Here is a 23305-nt window from a genome sequence, read left to right on the forward strand (position 1 = left end):
AGGCGTCCTGAGGCGCGAGTGAGTATATGAGGATGCCGGCGTCCGCGTTTTGATTACATTTATTTTGTAGTCGTAGCTGAGTGACCCCCATATTCTGTGAACTGGCCTGATCATATTTTCTGTGGTTATTGATATTCAGAATGAAAGAGAACGAGTAATACAGCAGTAACTTTATATTCTATAATGCAAGTATTGTGGTGCATCATCGTACATCAGACAGCTCATGCTGTCCGCGAGAATTTGACTCGTACTGAAGAGGTTAACGCATTTACTGAGTACTGGATGGTGATACCCCCCCCCCCCCGCTCTCTCTCTGTGGCGTGTATATGCCATGGTCACCTCCTGAACTAATCGACTGCGTAAGTACTAAGATATTCACAGAGCTGCTGCTGCTGCCGGATTCAGATCAGGGGTCACTCGTCTCCCTGAAACCTTTAGCGTGTTTGCTTTCTGCGATTTATCTGGTGATTAGGCCACCTGTGTTCGATAGTAATTTTTAGTCTACCAGATCCAGTCATGACTTATACTAATATGGAAACAAAGATGCAAATGCAAATGTGAATTCTAATTCTAAGGATAATGATAGCAATAATGATAATGATAATAGTAACAACAGCAATAATAATGATAATGATAATAATGATAATAGTAATAATGATAATAGTAGTAATGATAATAATAATAATAATAATAATAATAATAATAATAATGATAATAATAATAATAATAATAATAATAATAATAATAATAATAATAATAATAATAATAATAATAATAATAATAATAATAATAATAATAATAATAATAATAATAATAATAATTATAATAATAGTAATGATAATGATACTATTATTATCATTATTACTACTATTGTTATTATATTATCATCTTTGTTATCATTATTATTATCAACCGAAATGTTATCCGCAAGTAACAACTGGCTCACCTATCACATCCCTCCACTCCTACTCATCAATCCCAAAAATCTGCTCATCACCCTCGCCAATACCTTCCTCCCCACCCTATCCATACATACAACCATAGTGAAATTACAAAACCCACAGTTCCATGCTCACCTCAGTCTACCCACTGTCTCCTTTCCCTACCCTCACACAAGATCTATCAATCACGTAAATAATTTTGACCTCCCTCAATAGACCTGTTCCCCTCTCATATATCTGCAACATATTCCATAACGCCTATCTGTCAGCCGTCATGCGGCGTCTCAAAATCCATGAAAGCCCGAAAGATGTCCTTACCTTTATACAAAAAAAAAACAAAAAAAAAAAATCCATTAACCACTTCCCCAATATTTCCCTCTGTTCCTTTCCTCATTCCCTGAACATCATCCAGTAGACTTTACCAACTATACTTAGTAATTTGATCCCTTTAAAACTATTACATTTATACGTGTTCCGTATCCTCTTGTATAGTGGGACTATATATGCACTCCTTTAGTCCACCAGTACACACTTCCTTCCCTAAGGCACGCATTAAACTATCTCACCTGCCATTCCACTATAACTATTCCTCCCTTCGTCATACATTCCACACGGCAGCCATCTGACCCAGTTGCTTTACCAGTTTCCATATCTTTCAACGCACCTTGTATCTCCTCTTTTGTTATAACCTTATAATTCTCCTCTTTCATCACATATTTTCTCCTATCGTCTCCTCTCGCCACAGTCAGAGCCTTCTTATCCACCTTTACATTCAGCATATCCGCCTTCCCTTCCATTAAGATCTGCCCCTCTGCACATTTTACCCTGTCCTCTCGACCCAACTCACCTCCCTCACTCTTGTTATCTTCTCATCTCACCATCCAGCACCCACGAAGTGGAAAGTGAGAAACCCCTGGTAGGGCAGCCCGTATCAGTTGCGGCAAGCCGCTGGGTTATTAAGGCCGATGTTTGGGTCGCCTCCTGGCCTAGCCAGGCCTGTCGGGAATCAAAGCAAGAGGCACTCACCAGGTCCCGGGAATCGAACTCACGACCAACTGCCCATGTGTTCGACATGGTATCCTCCCAGCACATTTTTTTTTTTTTTTTTTTTTAAGATTTCTCCAACAAACACCTACCCCATCTCACATTCACTCTTATCTTTGCCTCCCTCACTTTGCGCACTGCTTTCACTCTACTCTCTAACCCTTCTATGATTCCTTTTTTATTACTTGCAAATATTCCTTATATGCTTGTCTTTCTTTTTCTTCCATCACCAACCTCACCTCTTTTTTTCCACTATTCGTTGTTTTCCTTTTTATAGTCTTTCCTTCTGTTCCCTCCCATCCTCGCCATCCCAACACTCAGTCTTTGAGCACTTTTCCTTTATTTTTCATTACATCCCACACCTCTCTTAGCTTTGCCTGGCATTCCTTCTTTTTCGCCTTCTCATTCAACTTGCTCCCTTTCAGCATCCCTCTACCTCCCTCTCTTTCCTCCTTTTCCACTCAACTTTTGATCTTAGTTTCTCTTCCATCATATTATAATTAGACAATACATTTCCTTCTCCCCCGAACGCATTTACTCCCAGAACTCTTCCAGTCCTCTTTGTGGACACCACTACATAATCCATTTATACCCTATTGACTACTCGACTACCCACCACCTTGGGCCAGGTATACTTATACTCATCTTCTCCCTCAAACACTGTGTTCATTATCACCATTTATTTTTCGTTGCGCATGCCAAACAACTTATCTCGGCCATCAATCCTTTCTGCCACTCTCTTCTTCATCTACCGCCTCATCTTCTATACTAGCATCAAGATCTCCCAACATCACAATATTCACATTCCTCCCAAAAAATATCTTTAAACTCGTTTAAATCACTCCAGAACGCTTCTCTTTCCTACTAATTTTTTTTCACTGCCAGTGCCATACGCAATCCCAAATGTCCATCCCCCCCACTCCAATCTCACCTTTGCATACATCTTCTTCTATGACTTTTCTCTTCCCACAACCACGCACTATCTCATCAATCGCCAACAAAGTCAGTCCTACCCTCCCTCGTCCTGTTGTCACTATTGATACCGTACCTACCACGCTCCCAAATCCCAAGTTTACCTTTTCCTTTAATTATCATTCTAGTCAACGCTAACACATCCGACTTTCTTTTCGCAAAACTAATACCAATTTATTCCTTTTATCTCTGATTCGCACCACATCCATAGACATTTACTGACCCAATTACCCGGGTTCTGATTGGAGTTCTCCCAGACCCTCTTATGCACTGACTTCACAGAAGACAATACCTTGGGTGGTGGTGGTGGGGGGGAGATTCCTACTCTCCTCACTTTGTCCCATTTGGTCACTTTCAACGACACATGTGGGAGTAGGGTGGCAACATTCTCCTCTCTACCACAGGAAGACAAAAATAAAAGGAAAGGTGAAGTCTTAGAAGTGTAGAATGTTGAAAATAGGCAGCAGAAAGTAGGGACAGCCATAGTGAAAAACCGTGTCATCGTTCCTTTATGAGTAGAGATGTTAAATTCTAACATAGATGAATGATATGTGACTGATTCATGGTAGTGCCCCCTAAGACCCTGTCTACTGACTGCATTTAACTATGCAGTCAGTATCCCAGTAGTGATAACAGTGGTAGAAATAATAATCATGATGATAATAATGATAATAATAATAATGATAATAATAATAATAATAATAATAATAATAATAATAATAATAATAATAATAATAATAATGATAATAATAAAAATAATAATAATAATGATAACAATAAAAAAAATAATAATAGTAATAATAATAATAATGATAGTAATAATAGCAATAATGATAATAATGATAATGATAATAATGATAATAATAATAATAATAATAATAATAATAATAACAATAATAATAATAATAATAATAATAATAATAGTAATAATAATAATAATGATAATAATAATAATGATAATAATAATAATAATGATAATAATAATAATAATTAAAGTAATAATAGCAATAATGATAATAATAATAATGATAATAATAATAGTAATGATGATGATAATAATAATAATAATAATAATAATAATAATGATCATAATAACAATAATGATAATAATAATAATAATAATAATAATAATAATAATAATAATAATAATAATAATGATAATAATGATAATAATAATAATAATAATAATAATAATAATAATAATAATAATAATAATTATGATAATAACTGATAATAGTGATAATAATAACAGTAATAATAACAACAATAATAATCATAATAGTAATATTAATGGTAATGGTAATAATTATAATAATAGTAATGATAATGATTATGACAATTATAATAACCATAATAATATATACTATTTTGACGGCCACAATGGTTGAAATTAATTCATGTGTGCAAAAAAAAAGGTTTCTTATAAAACTTGTTTTACATACGGCCATTTTAGTTGTTCATGATAGGGTATTTATTTTACTGATTGTATTATCATAATTATGTGTACTTCAGAGGAAGACTGCCGTAATGTACAATCATTATCTGATGGCATGGCAAAGCTACAGGAACCTATTAAATCTTTAATGAAACTAAGAAAATATAAAACCACAAAAATGTTATTAAAGCCTTATTTTATTGTTTTGTGATTTTTACGGCGATTAGTTGTACAAAATACATTAGGGTAATTTTTAAGGTAGGGTGGGGATGGTTGAGCAAGAACTTTTTTATATGTGCCCTTAATATCAGGATGAAAAACACAAAGTATTATCGACCAGCTGGATAACCAATAAGGTTTTGATTATCAGTCTCGCATTCCATTTGCAAACGCATTGGGTTCTTGACACAATCTAATCTTGCATGTATGGAGCGCTTTACATGGAATAATATTGTCATTAGTCAGAATTTATTTTGTGAACATATAATGAGTTGAAAGGTTATCCGTTTGCTATGGTTGATGTCCTCGAAACTAAAGAGAATCGCTTGGTGTTCGTCAGGGAAAGCATTTGATTACGTCACCATAGTGGAGGGGCTAGTAATTTACCCGATGTGCCTGGGGTCAATTTCTTCTATGTTATAACTTTCTCTGTATCCTATATATACCATATTTTTCGTTCTCTTGGTGAATGGTTCCATATTATATACAACCGAAAGTATGTGCCTAATTTTCTGTACGCTCGATATCCCATTCTCTCACTTCTTCACACTTATCAGTCTCACGGCTTCCCGCGTGAACCCTCCCTCCTCCACCACCTCTTCCGCAACGACACTCCCCACCCCCCTGCCACCCTCCCCTGCCTGCGTCGCCCTAACAGGCCCGCCGCCGCGTCGCTACCTTCACCTCGGCTCCTCCTCCCCCCTACATCGGTCGCCCGTGCAGTAGTTGTTTCCTTCTCAACTCGACCCTTGTTTGCTCATCCCCCTAACCCTCACCCCCTACCCTACCCCCACCTACCTAACTGGTCCTCCTCACACAATTCACGTGAAAGTAGTGCCACTTACGCTTCTACTTTCCCTTACAAATGAATATATTTTTCTGGAAAAAACTGTGGTAATCATATTAATAGATTACATATGTTTTTTTATGCAATATACCAACATAGTATGAGGAGTTTCTTGCTCTAGCTGTTTTAGGAGTACCTAAAGGAAAACTTTATTATTCTACATAATATATTACGGGTGTTATTTTATAGCTTTAATTTCTATGAAAAAATTATTTACTGTATCAGAATATAAATTTTATTTCAAAATTACCAATACTATAGAACCCAATTAGACAATTTTTAAATATGATACGATCGCTCAAGTAAATGCGCTTGGGAATCCGAAATGCTACAATCAACAACAAAATACGATCCCGGCATCGCATGGAGAAACGTTGTTTAAATAATTTCTCTGTAATGTAAGTATAAACGGGTATATTCAGGTTAGAAATCTTAAAATTTCTATTGTTCGTACACGTTTGCTTAGTTTAAACTAGGCTCAGGCCTACATATTTTACATTTGGCCGGTATATATGAAACTCAAATTGGAGAAGGAAGCGGGCAGGCGTGGGGTTTTATCCCAGCTTCATGCAACAACCACGCTAACTCGTGTCACTAATTTGTGGAAGTATTTCATGTCATGAGGTACTTGTGTAAATATAACAAATTATAGGGGAGTTATACCAAGGTGTATAACCACTAACAAAACTTTAATATATAGTTGTATTGTTAAGAGAATGCATTTCTTGTTGATGTACCCAAAGTAGCTGGAGTGTAACCCGGCCCATTGCTTGTATGGATATTAGTTGAGGAACTGTTATGTAATGCCATTCCGTTTTCTCAAATTAATGTTCTGTATATATTACTTAAACTTAAGACTGCCTAGTGGCCTTGATTAAGATAGATATATTCCAGATAAATGAAAGCAAGAGAGAGAGCATGTAGTTCCTCTTCAAGTGTTTGAATTTTAATTACAGCTATGAACTAAATAGCATTTCTTCAGGTATATTCCATACAATGGTAATAGGGTTGCCTGTAGTACCATTTGGGTAGAACTCAGGAGTAATGAAGGAAACATATCATGGTATTACATTACTTAGGTGAATGCAAAGAATTTTGCTTCTTTAGTTATTTATTTATGATGCCCATGATTTCATGGATGCATGTTAGAATCTTAATTTTGTGTATTTAATCATTTATACTAGGTATGCTGCAATATTTAAGTAGATTATGTATCACATCTGTGGTGTGGAATACGTTCACAGTTAAACAGCGGGTTAAGGGTTAGGTTTGCATCCTCCGCCAGTCGGCATATGCAAAAGTTAAAAAGAAATATTCAGACTGCTATGGTTTATGTATTGGGCAACTGTGAAAATCTATAATCTTAAGAATTACTATATCTTACATGGTTTTTGACCTTGATCTGTTGCCTAGGTACTTGGAGGAGACTTATAGTTCCCTGGTAACTGGCAATATCCATTGGATCTATCCATGATTCACTCATGGTAGTGATGAGTTTTTGGGTGGATAAAGTTAAAACAGGGTAATGTAGGATTTATTTAGTGTCTCCTATGCAAAAATTGTAATAGCCGCATATTGTTTTAATGGCTTGGCCTATCCGATGTTATTGTGTTAAAGCAGGAAGGTGTCTTAAGTGCAGTCATGCTAGTGTAGTTCTTGCTGTGGTTGTAATTATTTGAAAAGGCTTGTGTTTGAGGAAATTTGCTGGAGTAGCGAGTTTAGTGGTTGGATTAGGATTGCTTGTTTTGTGATCTGAGTGTGTTTGTGTCCTTGTAAGGTTATGTTGCTTGATATAAGCAGCAAGTTGCTTGAGATATTTGACTAATGCTACAGGTATTTTCCTTGTTTTATGCACTTGGTTAGTTGCACTTTTGTTAGATATTGAGATTGGTGACTGTTGTGTAGAACTATGCAACTTCATTTTCAGGTGGTATTCCATGGGAAAGATTTTAGTTTCTGTATTTAGATGTTGTATTTTGAGTGGTTATAGTGTATCCTGTTGGCATTCTTATGCTTTGTATTGCGAAGTTTGTTTTATATCTTTGCTTTCTTGATTGTATCCATGCTGGAATTCAGCATATTCAAGTGTGGTTGTTATATATGTTCTGTATACTGTAAATAATTTCTTCTAGCTGACACAAAATATTTATTTTGTTGATTTTCATTGTTAGGTTCTTGATGTGTCGGGTAGTTGGTTGAGTTCAGAGGCTGCCTCACAGTTGGTGAACCACTGCTGCTGACCCTGATATCCCACATTATTTGACACATCTCATATAGTATTAAGCTTGTGGCTGACTAGCAGCTGGTAGTGTATCCTATATTGCAGACTCATCAAATGGTGTTCCATGAAAATTACTTGTTTTCATTTTGAAGGCGAGAAAGTACAGCCTATATGAACTTACTGCATGGTGATGCCAATGCTTATGTAGGTTATGCTTGTTTGATTAATTTGAGTTTTCCTCTTTTAGATGGGAAAATACATTGCATATAAAGATAGAATAGAATGTGCATAGAAAGTATTGAGAAAATTAATGCAGTATGGAGAGGTGATTGAAGCAGTTGCTTTGCAGAGAGAAAATAATTAATAAGCATAGCTAGTCAGATTGTGGTAATGTTGTCCTTAAGTAAATTCATCCTTAATGACATGTTAACCTGGACTATTGTATAAACCTAACATGATATCAAGACAGTTTTATCACTGATGGGTGGACAAGAAAATATTAAGAATGATTTCAGTATTTGATATTTATTGAAAAAATAATAGTATATAACAAAACTTAACAATCACTGATTATTGAAAGCAGTGCTGTATACTTAGCAACATTCTGTAAGAAATGTTATGCACTTCTGTCCACATCTGTGTACTGCTCCCAGACCTTGAGTCTTACTCTGGAGATCCACATATCTTTTTCTGGCAGTGTTTGAGGTTTTGTTGTCAAATTAATTGACCCTGGGACTCATCATGTAGCTTACATATTACCATGTGAAATAGCAGATGTTTTTGTGTGTTGGTGGTTGTGCCACCCTTCATAGATGTTTGTGCAGTATTGGCCATACTTGCTCCCAATGCTCAGGCCTCTTATGTAATGCTGGTCATCCACATTTTCCTATTGTTAGCCACAAGGTTATGAAAGGTTTCTCCTAGCAAATAGGTGTTGCATGTAGAAAGCAACCATCATTTTCTAGACATATTTGTATTTGATGAAGGCTGGTACATTGTGACAAGATGATGGTGGAAAAAAAAGTCACGGGCCTAGTTCTGTGTTCCTGAGTTTACTTCTGACCAGTTTTGCTCTATGCTTCTTCATGTTATATGCAACCTGCAGGCCAAGGTGTTGAACATTGTTTAACATGGTCTTGCATTTTTGTTCCACACCAGGGACAACCTATGTATGGCCAGCCAGACTGACTTCTCAAGGTCAAAGGCAGTTATTTGGACAAGTAGTGGAGAATGTAGAATGACCTCTAGATGCCTTCTTCTGTTAGGGCATTATCACCTACACCATAGACAACCTGCTTGATGCAGTGTGAAAAGCTATTTAAACAAAGAAGTGAGGTGGGGTCATGCTCACAACCCTGTATTCCCTCACAATAGAAGCAAATGATTGCAGGCTTTGTTGCATCTGAAACTTTGTTGTTCAAAACATTTGAGATTACTCTGTTGCCACCTGTCCATCACTGACATCAACAACATGAGAAGGCCTGTGTTCCAGGTGAAAATGTTGCCTCGCTCTTAGCACTTGTATGTTTCCCCTTCTTATTCTTCACTCATCCATCCTTCCATCCATCCACCAGTGGCAACAATCCTTGGGCCCTTGCGCATCTCTCTGGAAAGGAACTTTTGATTGTTGTCTTTGTTGTATTAGTGTGGAACTTCCTTTGTCATCAGCTGACAGTGGTAAGGAGAATGGAGCAATCACTGGTTGTCAGCTGTCCATGTGTGAAGAAGTGCAAGAAATGCAGTTGAAATTGATAGATAAAGATCTTGGGCCTAGACTGGAAACCGAATGTTAGCTGTGAAGGAGGTAAGAGGGTTGACAGGTTTTGAAAATGGTCAGCTTCACTATTTTATAGGACTACCACTGTACATATCTGTATTTGGATTGATGGATATATATATATATATATATATATATATAGACACACACATATATACATATATATCTTTGTATATATGGGCAGGATCTTTTCTCTCAAGCATGTTTGATTAAAATTTGTGGCAAGATTATTATGAGTTTTTTATCTGCTTTTTCTCCTGCTCTGAGAGCATTTTTTTGCTTCCGCAGGAAGTTGTCTTGGAATGTCTCCATATACATTGTTTTGTACATTACTTAGGTAGCCATGCCCAAAGTAATATACAAAACACTGTCATATGGAGACATTATAAGACAACTTCCTATGGAAGGAAAAAGAGCTCTCAGAGAAAGAGAAAAAGCGGATAAAAACTGCAATAATAATCTTGCTATAGATTCTGATATAATATACAATATATATGTATATATAAACAGATGTAGACACATGTACAAGAGTCAGTGTGGTACCAATACAGTTATCCCTTAAACACTTCGGTACGATGACACTTATGTATGCGTCATGGGGCACAAGTGGATATGTGAAGATGCCAGCATTACTGTCTTGATTATAATTTTTTGTGGTTGTACACAAGTTACCTTCAGATTCTGTGAACTGGTGTGATCACAAGTAATAATAAACACAGTAATATGGCAGTGACTTTATATTGCATAAAGCAAGTAATGTCATGCATCATATATATGGCAGCTGATGCTGCATGCGAGAATTTGACTCGTACTGAAGTGGTTAACATTTGTGGGTTTAGCACTCATATATTTGATTATTCAGGGTTAAGGCCATGAAAATCAACAAGGAATAAATTTGGTTATTCATGGATTGAGTAACCCAGTGCTGCCCATGTGTTTCTGTGCTACTGCCACTGCCTCACTTGTGCTCTGACTGCTGTAGTGACATCTTGTGTATGTACCACATCTACCTTGTATATCTTTCATGATGGCCCCCAAGAAGGCTATGTAGTCATGTGCTAGAGCAGTCCCTAAGTGCCAGATGAAGGTGGTGACCTTGGAGGTGTTGGACAACTGTATAGAGAGTCTTTGTAAGTTATGCTATTTCCACATGAATGAGAGAATTGTACACTGAAAAAACAATCTATCAATATTCCATTTGCTCTGCAGTAGTAAGTGGAGAAAGACTTGCCATTCAATAAGCCCCACTCTTCTTACAACCACTGCATCTTGTTTAATTGGTTTTCATGGAGACTGGAAACAAATGGGTTCAGGGTGGGTTCATGCCTTGGTTGGCTACCTTCCTTATAAGGGAGAAGCCATTGGATAGACCTAATTTCATGAATATTAAAATATTTTAAAGGATGAACATAGTGGTTTTCTTTAGTTTATTTTTGCTTCGTGTTCATAGACATTATTCAAGTTAGGCCTCATGTACTTTTGCAATAAGTACTTTATGTTTACACTTTTTTTTTATTATGTTGTGTACTATAAGAAAATGATTGTGTATCTGATGCCATAGAATTTTGTTTGTTTATTGTTATTATAGTTTTTGTTTCATGATTTAATATGGTTACATTATTTGGGGCAATGTTAAATGAGGTTGAATTTGTGGTTGAAAAGTTCAGATACATTGATGTAGAGAATGAATGTATTATGTATCAATAGTTAAAATTCTTAAGTTGCATATAAGGTTGACTTGCATAACATTGGAGTAAGAGATTTCTGATGTAACTGGAGACTTTACTGTACTTACCTTTTTGGGACCAATTTGAGTCTGTGGCCAGGCCTTTTCTGTGTTGGCACTGTTTCAAAGCTATACCTGAGTGCAGAGTGAGCATTGTTTTAGGGCACAGGTGGTTGATGTGAATGAGTAGTATGCATCTGGTACAGTTTTTATGTTTTTCTGTTGGTGTTACTTGTGAGATATAGTGTGGTATGTGTGTGGTGTTGGGTTCTGGTATAAAAAAAATTGTCATTTTCATGTGGTGTTCTATGAGAAGGATATTGGTTTCTGCATGTACATGTTCCATCGGGGAAGTTTTGGTGCATGCTGTGCTTCATTCTGTAAAGTTCAGAAATTGTTTGTGTTTGTCTTGGCGTGGTTTGTATGAATTGCTTGGAGATAGCTGTTAGAGTTTCATTATTGTCCAAAGTCGGTGCTAGCGATAGATTCGAGTAGGTAAGTTTTCTTGTTGATTTTTGCAAGTCCTTGATATGTTGGCTGAACAATAATAGAGTGCATTAACCCATACAGTCAGTGGCATTAATTTAATGCTGAGAAAGTTGCCATAGCAGCTGCTTCTTTGAACAAAAAAAGAATAATGTGAACCATTGAAGATAATGTATTACATAACCTACATTTCATGAAAAGTGGCACAAGATAAAAATATTTTGCACAAAGGTGTATTGCATTTGAAAATTATGGAATGCAGTAGAAACTAACCTCAGATAGCGAACATGCCCCCCCCCCCCATACTCCTTGAAAATCATGTGGGAGACTATTGACCCATCCTACCAGACTGAGGAGTGGTCACAAATGCAGATGTAATCAGCTGTGAATATTTTTTTATGCTCTACCTTCATTTTATGTTGTCTTATGACAAGTTATGGAAAAAAGAATACATTTTGAAAATTGGCCAATACAAGCTTGTATCTGAACTCTACTTTGTGATAACACTGTATGGGTTAGTACGTGTTGATTTATTTCATACTGTAGATAAACTAAAGATATGAAAAGTTTTATTTATTACTTATAATTACATATATATTTACACATTCTTTGATGATTGCCAATTTACTAAGTCAATGGACAATTGTGAGAGGTAATAGACAAAATGTCTGAACTTAAAAAAATATTGTTTGACTACCATTAGAGGTTTGTTAAATTGTAATTTGAGTGTAAGATAAGAGTATTGCTTCTAATACAATATTTTTTGCTTCGTGGATGCATTCAGCCCAAATCACTAGTGCTCATTAGTTTTACACCTCTGACTGTTGTGCATTTTGTCCATAACCTCTTGGTAATATGGCTGTAATAGATGCAGGATGATTTTTTGAAATAATTTTTTAAGAAAAACATAAATGTGATGCTTTTTCTCTTCATGCCTGCATCACCATCGGGTCCAGTAGCTTTACTTGTTATTATTATTATCATAATTATTGTTATTCAGAGCTCACCCTAATGTTTTATATTTAACCAAAGGTGTCCATAGGTGTTATACAAGCTGAATAGAATCATCTGGCAATAGCTTGAATGAAATCTCGACACTGGGGTTTAGTGGGTCAGTCCATCAAGGGAGTTGTGTTTTTAACCTCTTAGATATGATGATGCCTACATAGGTTTTGTGAGGTGCAAGTGGGTAGATGAGGATGCTGGCTTCAGCGTATTGATTATATTTATTTTGTAGATGTAACTGAGTGACCCCCGAGGTCTGTGAACTGGTTTGATCACATTTTCTGTGTTTATTATTACTCAGAGTGAAAGAGAATGAGTAATACAGCAGTGACTCCATATTTTATGTGAGTAGTGTGATGCATCATACATTTGGCATCTGATGCTGCACGCGAGAATTTGGCTTGTATTGGAGAGGTTGACTTGTTAGCACCCAGGGGTATTCCTACAATCTCAATAAGATATCTGGGATTAGCCAAAAATTCTTGAAAAGAGGACACAGGTCTTTAATGGGTTGAATTGGAGTAGAGCTATCTCATATTTAGGTCATTATTATCACTATCCAGAATGGCTTGTGGTGTGTAAAGTTTCCATAATTATAGTATGTCCATCCTCATATTCTCCATGAACATTCACAAGTTTTCATGAACATTACCAAAATGAGTTAAGTGAAAGTATGATTAGTGAAATACTGAGAACATCTCTCACAATACATGCACAAATGATATGACGGGATGAGGTTGCATTATTTCATATTATGAAAATGTGTGGAGGTGACAAACGTAACATCCTATATTATTGACTGGGTAAAATAGTTTGATCTATTTTTGCTTGTTCTTGTAACTAGGGGGCAATAAATCGATGTCATGAAACCTGCATTAGAATTGCCAGTATGTGGATATCTATTTTTTGAAGATGAGTAATTGATATGTGAATATTTATGGTGTATATTGTCATGCAGTATGTGATAATATGAGTTCATGAACAGCATGGATAAGTTGTATTAAATCATTGAAAGGAAATTGAAATTTTGAACACATTTGAGCAGTATTAGTCACAACATAACATTTTGTCGATGCATTGTGAGTCACTGTTGTGGTGAGTAGAGCCAGTCCACTAGTGCTGTTTTATGGTAACTGCAACTGTTTGTTGCATTTTCACTCCTACACCTCTATACATAACACACCCTGCACATATGCTTTTTGCTCAAGTTGGGAAAATGAAAATTATGCAAAAAGTGAAAATCTGTAAATGTTTATCCCCCCTCCCTCTACATGGCTAATTATCACAAATCTCTCATGGAACAGGCCGATGGGATCGTATTGACTCATACTTAGCTCATATTCACTCAAAATCACATCACACAGAAGCTTCTTGAATTAAGTCTATAGTGAATAGGGATTGTATTGACTCATACTTAGGTCTTATTCACTCAGAAATCACATCACACAGAAGCTTCTTGAATTAAGCCTATAGTGAATAGGGGCAGCAAGAATATTGAGAATGAATGGCACTGAGCAGGCTGGGATTTGATTGGCAGTATGCCAAGGCAGTGGCGGCAACAAGTCACTGCCATGTGGCCTGCTTGTGGATGATGTGGGAATCAAAAATGCATGATGCTATGTCTAGATTATGGTAGGATGGAGCTGCTGCTGTAGGCTTCTGCGAACATGTGAATTGTGGATCTGCAAGTGAATCGAGGAATAGTGGGTGTTTATTTTATTCCTTGACATTAACATTATTATTGTTTTACAATGAAATTTATTATTGTTAATGTCAGTCATTGACCACTTCAGTATGAGTCAAATTCTCGCACACAGCATTGGCTGCCTATGAATGATGCATCACATTACTTGCATTATAAAATATAAAGTCTTTGCTGTATTACTCCTTCTCTTACTCAGAGTAGAAAAAAAAAAGTGGTCAAACTAGTTCACAGAATCTGGGGGTTCATGTACAACAATAATAAATATATAAATCAAGACGCCAATGCTGGCATCCTCGTTTACCCACTTGCGCCTCATGACGCTACGTAGACATAATCATATCAAAATGGTTAATGAAGATGTTAGATGTAACAGTTGTTTGACTCACCCCTCATACGTCAACTGTTCCAGATACCTTTCCTACTGTTGTTGTTTCATTTTTTGGTATTAGTACAATCACTTAAACTCTTTCTCTTCAGCATCATTGAATAAAAAAAATTAAGAAATGAGCACAGTAGTGAGAGTAACTGCATTTGGCTAGTGATGGTGATAGAATTGAATTTGGAATTGTCATTTTTCAAGTGTTTGGAAACCTGAATTTATTCAGAAGTGATCAGTTCTGTAATGTTTGAAATGATTTGTCAATTATTGATAGAATGAATAATGATCAAATTTACAAGATGCTGTTATATTTTTCTTATGCACTGGTAGTGTAATCAGAAGCTTGCTGGTCTCTCATTTGCTGAGATCTGGGTTTGAAACCTGCACTCTCTTTGAATCCTAGCAATGACTACTACCAGCCTCAACAGTCTAGATGTATAGGGTAAAGGTGACGGCTTTGGCTACAGCTATGTGTCTCCAGGCATAGGATCTTCACCTGTTATATTTTTCCCGTCAAATGATTTCTGCTATTGTGTTAGCATGTTGGTAGCTCAAATTCATTTAAGTCTTTTATCATACTAATCGAGGAAATAGGAAAATTGTGTGACAATATCCTTCCAATCAATGCAGAAGATCCCTGGCCTCCAGGAAATTGGCAACATCCCCTAAGTGGGACCATAAGTCACTCAGAGAAGAGATATTGTGTTATTTCCTGGGAATTGTTTGTAGAAGACACTATTGTGGGTATTTTGATAATTTAAAATTGATAGAAATGTAGCTTTCCAAATGGAAGAGCCCAAATATAGCGTAACTGTTGGTGCTCAGAGTTTCAGCCTACACATTAGACCCAACAGTGAAAAACAATAAGGAAATAGAGAATTCTTTAGTTAAGTGAGTTTTACATATGTTTTTAACCTTACACAAGCTAAAATTATAAAATATATTTATTTGTTAGGATTTAGACAGGTGATATAACTTGAAGTTATTTCATAACCAATGCTATGCAACAGTCTGTGCCAACAATCCCGGGGAATGTTTGAAGGTGGCAACTGCCAACAATTTTGATAAATACCATTACAGGACAAACCCTTTATCTAATGTACAATGTTTTGCTTGTTTAAGCTTTCTCAAAATTGTGCAAGATATATGCTTTACTGTTTTACTTCTGATAATCTCAGCAAATTTCTGTGTACCAGATGTGTTTAGAATTAGTCTGTCCATGAAATGTCTTAACAAAGTTGCTCTATTTTCAGAGTGTGAAGCTGTTGTTGATTAAAAGCCAAAATGGGTGATGAAAGCAAAGGAGGGAAGAGTGGAGCAACAAAGGAGGAGGAACAAGAAGAAATGGTTGTGGACCAAGTAGAAGAACAGGAAGAGGAGGAGGAGGAGGAGGAAGAGATGGAAGATGATGATGCAGAGGACAAGGAAGATACTGAAGAAAAGGCTGAAGAAAATGGCGATGAAAATAAAAGTGAAGAGGAAGAGGAAGCAGCCGCTGATACAGAAAATGTAAAGAAAAATGGGGACGTAGCTGAGAATGAATCGAAACCTGAAAAAGAAGTCAGTAAAACTGAAAAGGTAGCCTCATCGAAAGCAGAGGCCTTAGTTGGCATCAAGGCCTTCCTTGGCACTCACAAAGGCTTTCATGGTATTGTCAAAGAAAGGTGGGTCCTATTTTTATATGTACATATATTCTTTATTAAAATTGTATGCATATGGCATTGAACATATATATATATATATATATATATATATATATATATGGCATTGAACATGTGTATATATATATATATATATATATATATATATATCTAAGTCTAAATAAAAATATTCTAAAAAACACTGGAAGTCAGGGACAGGTGGTATTACGGTGACACTGTCCTAAAATATTCTTGAAAAAGCAATTGGGTAAGTCGGGGTCAGGTGGTATTCTTCTTCTTTCCGTTCTTCTTCTTCTTTTTGTTATTCTTCTTCGCGTTCCTCTTCTTCTTCTTCGTGTTCATTTTCTTCTTTGCGTTCTTCTTCTTCTTCTTCCTCACGTTCTTCTTTGCGTTCTTCTTCACATTCTACTTCATGTTTTCTTCCTTGTGTTCTTCTTCGCATTCTTCTTCGCGTTCTTCTTCATGCTGGGGATCCTGTGTTGTGGATCCGCCCCGAGGCCGAGGACGAAGGGAAAAACAAGGGATTAGAGCGCGGAAAACTGCGGCCCTAGGCCGCTGTTTGCGTAGCCAAGCCCCCGGCGAAGCGCGCGGCTTGTATATATATATATATATATATATATATATATATATATATATACATATATATATATATATATATATATATATATATATATATATATATATATATCAACCACAATGCACTTTAATTCTAAGCCATCAACATTGTGAGACCTGTGGAGGCCAACATGAAAGTAAACTGCATTGTGGTTGATAAAAATGTATCTATGCATTGGGACCCGTTCAGTGTTGTACATATATATATATATATATATATATATATATATATATATATATATATATATATATATATATATATATAACCACTTATATGTAATTTGCATGTTGAGCATTTATGTGCATTGAAATTTACATTTTCGTTTTAAATATAAATTTATTGTTTCAGGTATTCTGATTTCCAAGTAAATGAGATCACACCAAATGAAGAAATTGTCCATTTGACAGACTCCTCAACTCCGTCCTTGCCAGTACAGGCTGCTACTATTGGTATGTGGGTGTGTTTTGAAGTTGATGTGATTTGCAGCATTCTTATTAGAATATTGAGTGTTTTATTTTCCATTTGATTTCTTATATATGGTATGTCAATCTGTCTTACTTTCTGCAGTCTTTAATGGGAATTTGTATTTCTATTTTCAGAGAAGACAGCCCCCTTCCCAGATATCCTTCCTCTAGAGACATGGAAGGAAATTGCTGCTTTTGCAGATACAGGTGACTAGTTCAGCAGCAAGCACTGTTATTTATTTTCTTTTTGTATTTGATCATTGTAAGGGTGCAAACAATGCACCTCAAGAATGCAGTCTTTTCATACTACTTACGTGCATAAACCTAAAAGCCTTTCCACCCCTCACATGGGGGGTGGCCAATTCACATATATCCACCGATCCCACATCCATCCAAACCCATTTGTTGTCCTTTCTATCTGAGGTACTAGTGGATGAAAGGTCATTTCTGCCCCCAGCCCACTGCTGGAGTCCAGCATTGCAGCAAGACATAAGAGCATGGCCCAACAACTAAAGCTGGTTTACCTTTAACACTGTATTTCATGGTGACCCTCCACAGTTATCCACTTTAGAAATTAAAATTATATACCAGATAAGAGGAAATCCCAATTTCTCATCCATTCATAACCACTCTCCATTCATATTTTTCAATTGTCCTCTCTCTTCCCTCCTAGATAGAAATTTGTCTTGCACACAGTGCCCTTTTCACTCCATCCATCCTACTCATTTCAGTCTTCCCCACAAGTTTATTCCATCCACCTCTGCCTTCCACACTTTTCTGTCAGAACTACTTTCCTCTTTAGTACAGTGATTTTCTTATCTATCAGCTGAAAGGATTGTTAAGCAGTAGCCAGAATAAACTTTGTAGCTGGCACCTCAGCAACGATAGGGTCACATGGAACTAATATAACCAATGTTTTTAGATTTTTCTATGCATCCCTATTACTACACATACATACATATACCAAGGCTTTTTCCCCCTTCCAAGGGAGGTAGCCAAAAAGGGAAAGGCATAAAAACACTCCCACCCATTTCATCCCTAAATACACTCCACACCCCTCCCACCCTTCCTCTCATCTGAGCACCTCCTGGATGACGGGTCATCCCTGCACCCTGCCCACCGCCCTGGGTCAGAAGCCTATTACTAATTTATGATAATTTCAGGAAAAGATAAAGATAAGGCCAAATCGAAAGGTGACAAAAAGGAAGAGAAAGAATTGGATAAAAAGGACAAGGAATCTGGTGAAAAGAAAGATAAAGAATCTGGTGAGAAGAAGGAAAAAGAATCTGGTGAGGAAAAAGAAGATGAAGAGGCTGGTGAGAAGAAGGAAGAAAAAGAATCCGAGGAGGAAATGGACGACAAGGAGACCGAAGAGAAGGACAATGAAGAGGAGAAACAGGCAAAGAAGGAGTCTGAAGAGGGAAAAGGAAAGGAAGATTCAGAGAGTGGAAAAAAAAGTGAGAAAGGTAAAAAGGAAGGTAGCAAAGGTGATGAAATGCTGGTCAATGTGGACACACTTGATAAGGAAGAAAGGACAAAAGTGCACAAGGAGATCAAGGCTCGATATGAAGGCGTCAGCAGCAACACAAAAGAAGTTGATGGTGTCAAGTACATTATCATCCGAAGAGGGAGTAAGTAGTGAAATGGGACATGTGTCTGTGTATGTATATATATATGTGTATATATATATATATATATATATATATATATATATATATATATATGTATATATATACATATATATATATATATATGTACATATATATATATATGTATGTATGTATATATATATGTATGTATATATATATATATATATATATATATATATATGTATGTATATGTTTTAAATTTATATATCTATGTCTATATATATCTTAGTATTGGTATGCATGTGTGTTTATGGACTGTTACTCCTGAGAACAAGTCATGGAGTATTCTTTTATGAGACTATTCACTATTCATTCAGAATTCTTGAGTATGGAGAGGTTAGAGAGGGATTGGTTGTAGGAGTGGGAGTAGCAAAGGAAACGACTGTAATGGGAGAGGAAAATAAAAAATATAGGAAAAGATGAAGTAATGGAATAATTTAAAATTATGAAAGATGGTAAGGCACCTGGGTTGGATGGATGTCATGAGGTTTGTGCTGACAAAGGGAGGAAGAGTTATAATTAATTGGAAGGTAAGGTTGTTAATATCTTTTGCCTACATTTACTCACAACCTTCTTTCACACACCCTTTCAAACGCACAGTGCTTTAGTTTCTCCTATTGCAGTAAGGGAAAAAGAAGAGGTTGTTTCATAGGGATGGTGGAGGAAGGTAGCAGAAGGAGGGATTGAAATTGAAAGTGATTCTGCATTACATAATGAGTGGAGATGGGTCTCTAAACAAAAGAATGCCATTGGACTGGTTCCTTTGCAACAGTAGTCCCCAAAGTTTTAACTATGTGTAATTTTTGCTGTCAGTAGCTGTTGTAGATATGGTGTTACTGAGAATTTTAAGGTGATGCTGTTATTCTGTTTGACATTACAAAATTTTATTGATTTTATTTATTTATTTCAGAGCTTGCACAGAAAAACAAGCGAGATTGGCCCAAGTCATGTGGATTCACCCATTTTGTTCTCTACAAAGAGAATCAAGACACTATGGATGCAATCAATAACATTGCTTGGAAATTGAGGTACAATTCTAATGCCAGTCCATTGTCACTTTAATTTTTATCATTGTGGTTATGTACTTTACAAATTGTGTGGATTAGTTTTTTTTTATTGTGTGGATTATTATTATTATTTTTTTTTATTTTTTTTTTAATATCCTTTGATACTAGAGGGAATATGCATATGAATGAAGAGATAGTTGACACTCAGCATAGAAAGAGTTGATAGAGATAACCCCTTCATTACTAAAGTGGTCATATACAGCAAGATGATTTTGCTTTGTGTTAGCCAGAATATAAGGTATCGTGCCGTTTCAAATGGAACGAGTTAAACATGCCACTATATTGATTAGATTAAGAACAATTATTACTTCTGCATCTCAAGGTTAAAATATGTACAATAATAGTACATACATACATATACCAAGGCTTTTTCCCCCTTACAAGGGAGGTAGCCAAAAAGAAGGCATAAAATCATTCCCACCCATTCCATCCCTAAATACACTCCACTCCCCTCCACCCTCCCTCTTATCTCCTGTAGACTACCTATAAATATACATACATGCTAAAGGAGTAGGTTAATTTTGTAGAAGTTGTTCACATGGAACATATTTACTCTTGTAGTATTTATCATGCATTTGTATTTGTCCTAATCAAATTTAGAAGAAGAAAAAAATAAAAATAAAACAAATCAGCAACATGGCACAATACCAGGTGGTTGTTGGACCCTAACTAACTATACAGTGTAGATATGTAAGAGTTTAATGTGAATGAGATAGCAACATAATCCTTATGTATTCCAATGTCACTTCAAAAACATCAAGTGGAAAGTGTTTTACCCACATTTACCTTCAATGTTCTCCTATTGAATACCTTCCCAAACTCCGTCTTTGGTACATAAATATATAAAAAGCATTTGTCAAGGTGGTTGGTCAACTCCAGATCAGAGTAAAATTTCATCTTGCATTTTATGGCAAAAGATGTTATACAAGAAATTGGTTAGAAAATACGATGAATGCATTAGCATGGGTAAAGTACAAAAATGTAGCTTAGGTGGTGCAGGTTGACATGATTAATCTTTACTTTGGTTGAAAAATAATTTTTCTTTTCTCTTTCAGGGTAAAGGCCAATATGATTAGTTACCTGGGTACTAAGGACCGCAGAGGCAAAACTAGTCAAATGGTGTCAGTCCGGAAGGTGAGCATAGTTTAACAAGACCTGCCCTTGGTACAACCAATAGGCAATATCTAAAGGCATTGTAATGTGCTCACCCACATTCTACCAACTGTGTGTGTGTGTGTTTGCTTGCTTGCTTTTTTACACAACACATGTATGTACATTCACACACATACACATATCTGCAGCCTTCATGTAACCAGTCTTATGGTGTGCATGTGTGTATTATATTATGTGCACACATCCATGTGCACAATACCATAATGTCCTTTCCCCTTAAAAAGGGGATGGCTAAGTCAAACCACACCCATCTTGTACCCAACCAAAATCCATTTTTTGCCAAATCTGTGTTAGCTCCTTGTAGATGAAGAATTGTCCCCATCTTCCCACTGTGTAGGTCATGGTCAATGTACCAAGACACAGCAGGACTGATAGCCAAAGCTGGTATACCCCCACCACTTGATTACATAACCCTCCCTCTTTATTCACTCGAATAGACAAGAAAAAATTCCTTCAGGCCAAGTCATTTTCTCACCCATTCATAAACACACCATTCACACCTCAGACATTCCTCTTGTGCAATAAGACCCTTTCAACTCTTATCCACCTCATTCGGGTTCAAGATTACTCAATCCATTCTGCCTTTGATTCTTTTTGCTAGTTTTTCTTTTCTCATTCTTTCCATTTGCCTGATCCGTCCTAGTACTCTTTGAATCCTATCTGACATTTCTATTTCCTCCCCTGCTTTTTGCTGCAGCTCCACATTTCTCATTCCATCCATCACTGTAACTATTTTATTAGTATACCAAAGGCCTCTTCCCCATAAGGGAGGTAACCAAGTTAAAGGCACACACCTACTTCCACCCGTTCCACTTTGATCCTTGTAATGACCACCAATAATTCATAAAAACTTCATCCCAAACACATTGAGACACTTCTTTTGTGCCTCTTTTAATTCAAAGTGTCTGTTCCCTCAAGGATTGTAATCAGTGTCATATATTTTATTTTATTAATTTATTTAATTTTCTTCGTGCTCATTTACTAGTCCACAAAGCTTAAGATATACATGTAGTAGTTGAGTTTAGTATTATTCATATTTCTTAATTCCTCAAATGGATATTTTTCTCATTTGGATTGTAGAATTTATAATTGTCTTTTTTATTTTTTTTTTAAGTAACAATTTTGCGTTTGGATGAGATATAATTGTAACTCATTCTCTTTGTTAATTTTGTTACTATTAACTAGTTTGTAGGAGACATTGGTCTCTAAGAGAGACCTGGTGATTGATCTCTATTGTTGTGTACTTGCAAGTGAACTTCATGTGACATATGTATTGAATATTACAGATATTACCCAAAAGGCTGGTGGAAGCAGCCCGAGGCTGCAGAGGGATCTTCGTTGGGAATTTCAAATTCAGCAACAAACCTCTCAAGCTTGGGCAGCTGTATGGCAACAAGTTCACCATTGCTTTGAGGTAAAGTAAATGGCTGTTATCATGATTGTAGGATGCTGGATTGTGTAGAAGATCGTATTTCATTTGGAGTTGGAAATATTAACAGTATTTCATTTGGAGTTGGAGATTTTAACAGATGGAGATGTGTTGTCATCATCTAGTATTAGAATAGTACCAGTGCAGAATTAGCTAGGCAAGACACTAAATGCCCATAATGGAGTCAACACACACAAGATGTAGAATGTATAGTCTTACACTCAGACATTCAGACACTGAATTGATTGTGAAGTGAATGAAGGATCACTGAAGGTTGCCTTAGGGGCTGAAGGTCTCCTGGAAGAGAAAATTAGGGCAATAGATAGATTAATGACATAGTAGTAGATTTTTCACCCATACAGGCCCTTGATTTGCCCAACTTAGATGTCGATTTGTGCGTGAATTTTCAATCTATTCTTTGCATCTGAATGTAGTGTCCAGAAAATTTAGTTTGGACTGAATTTTATAAGCAGTTCAAAGCCATCATTT

The 23305-nt window shown here is 36.2% G+C and overlaps 1 protein-coding gene across 3 annotated transcripts in view; it reads left to right on the forward strand.

Annotated features, from left to right (window-relative positions):
* Window positions 1–5698: 5698 nt before the first annotated feature.
* The window catches only part of Pus7 (pseudouridine synthase 7), a 29078-nt gene continuing 11471 nt past the window's right edge, over window positions 5699–23305 (forward strand). For 2 of the 3 annotated variants that reach the window (XM_076209091.1, XM_076209097.1), the window contains exons 1-8: window positions 5699–5856; window positions 16011–16421; window positions 17383–17483; window positions 17634–17705; window positions 18662–19129; window positions 20058–20175; window positions 21270–21348; window positions 22674–22801. In XM_076209091.1, the coding sequence (XP_076065206.1) occupies window positions 16042–16421; window positions 17383–17483; window positions 17634–17705; window positions 18662–19129; window positions 20058–20175; window positions 21270–21348; window positions 22674–22801 (1346 nt within the window). In that variant the 5' untranslated portion in view covers window positions 5699–5856; window positions 16011–16041. The remainder of the gene's footprint in view (window positions 5857–16010; window positions 16422–17382; window positions 17484–17633; window positions 17706–18661; window positions 19130–20057; window positions 20176–21269; window positions 21349–22673; window positions 22802–23305) is intronic. The other variant, XM_076209105.1, reaches the window with a different exon arrangement.

The sequence above is a fragment of the Oratosquilla oratoria genome, chromosome 2, assembly GCF_046742065.1.
Source record: "Oratosquilla oratoria isolate Oo_2021 chromosome 2, ASM4674206v1, whole genome shotgun sequence".
NCBI classification, from domain to species: Eukaryota; Metazoa; Arthropoda; class Malacostraca; order Stomatopoda; family Squillidae; genus Oratosquilla; species Oratosquilla oratoria.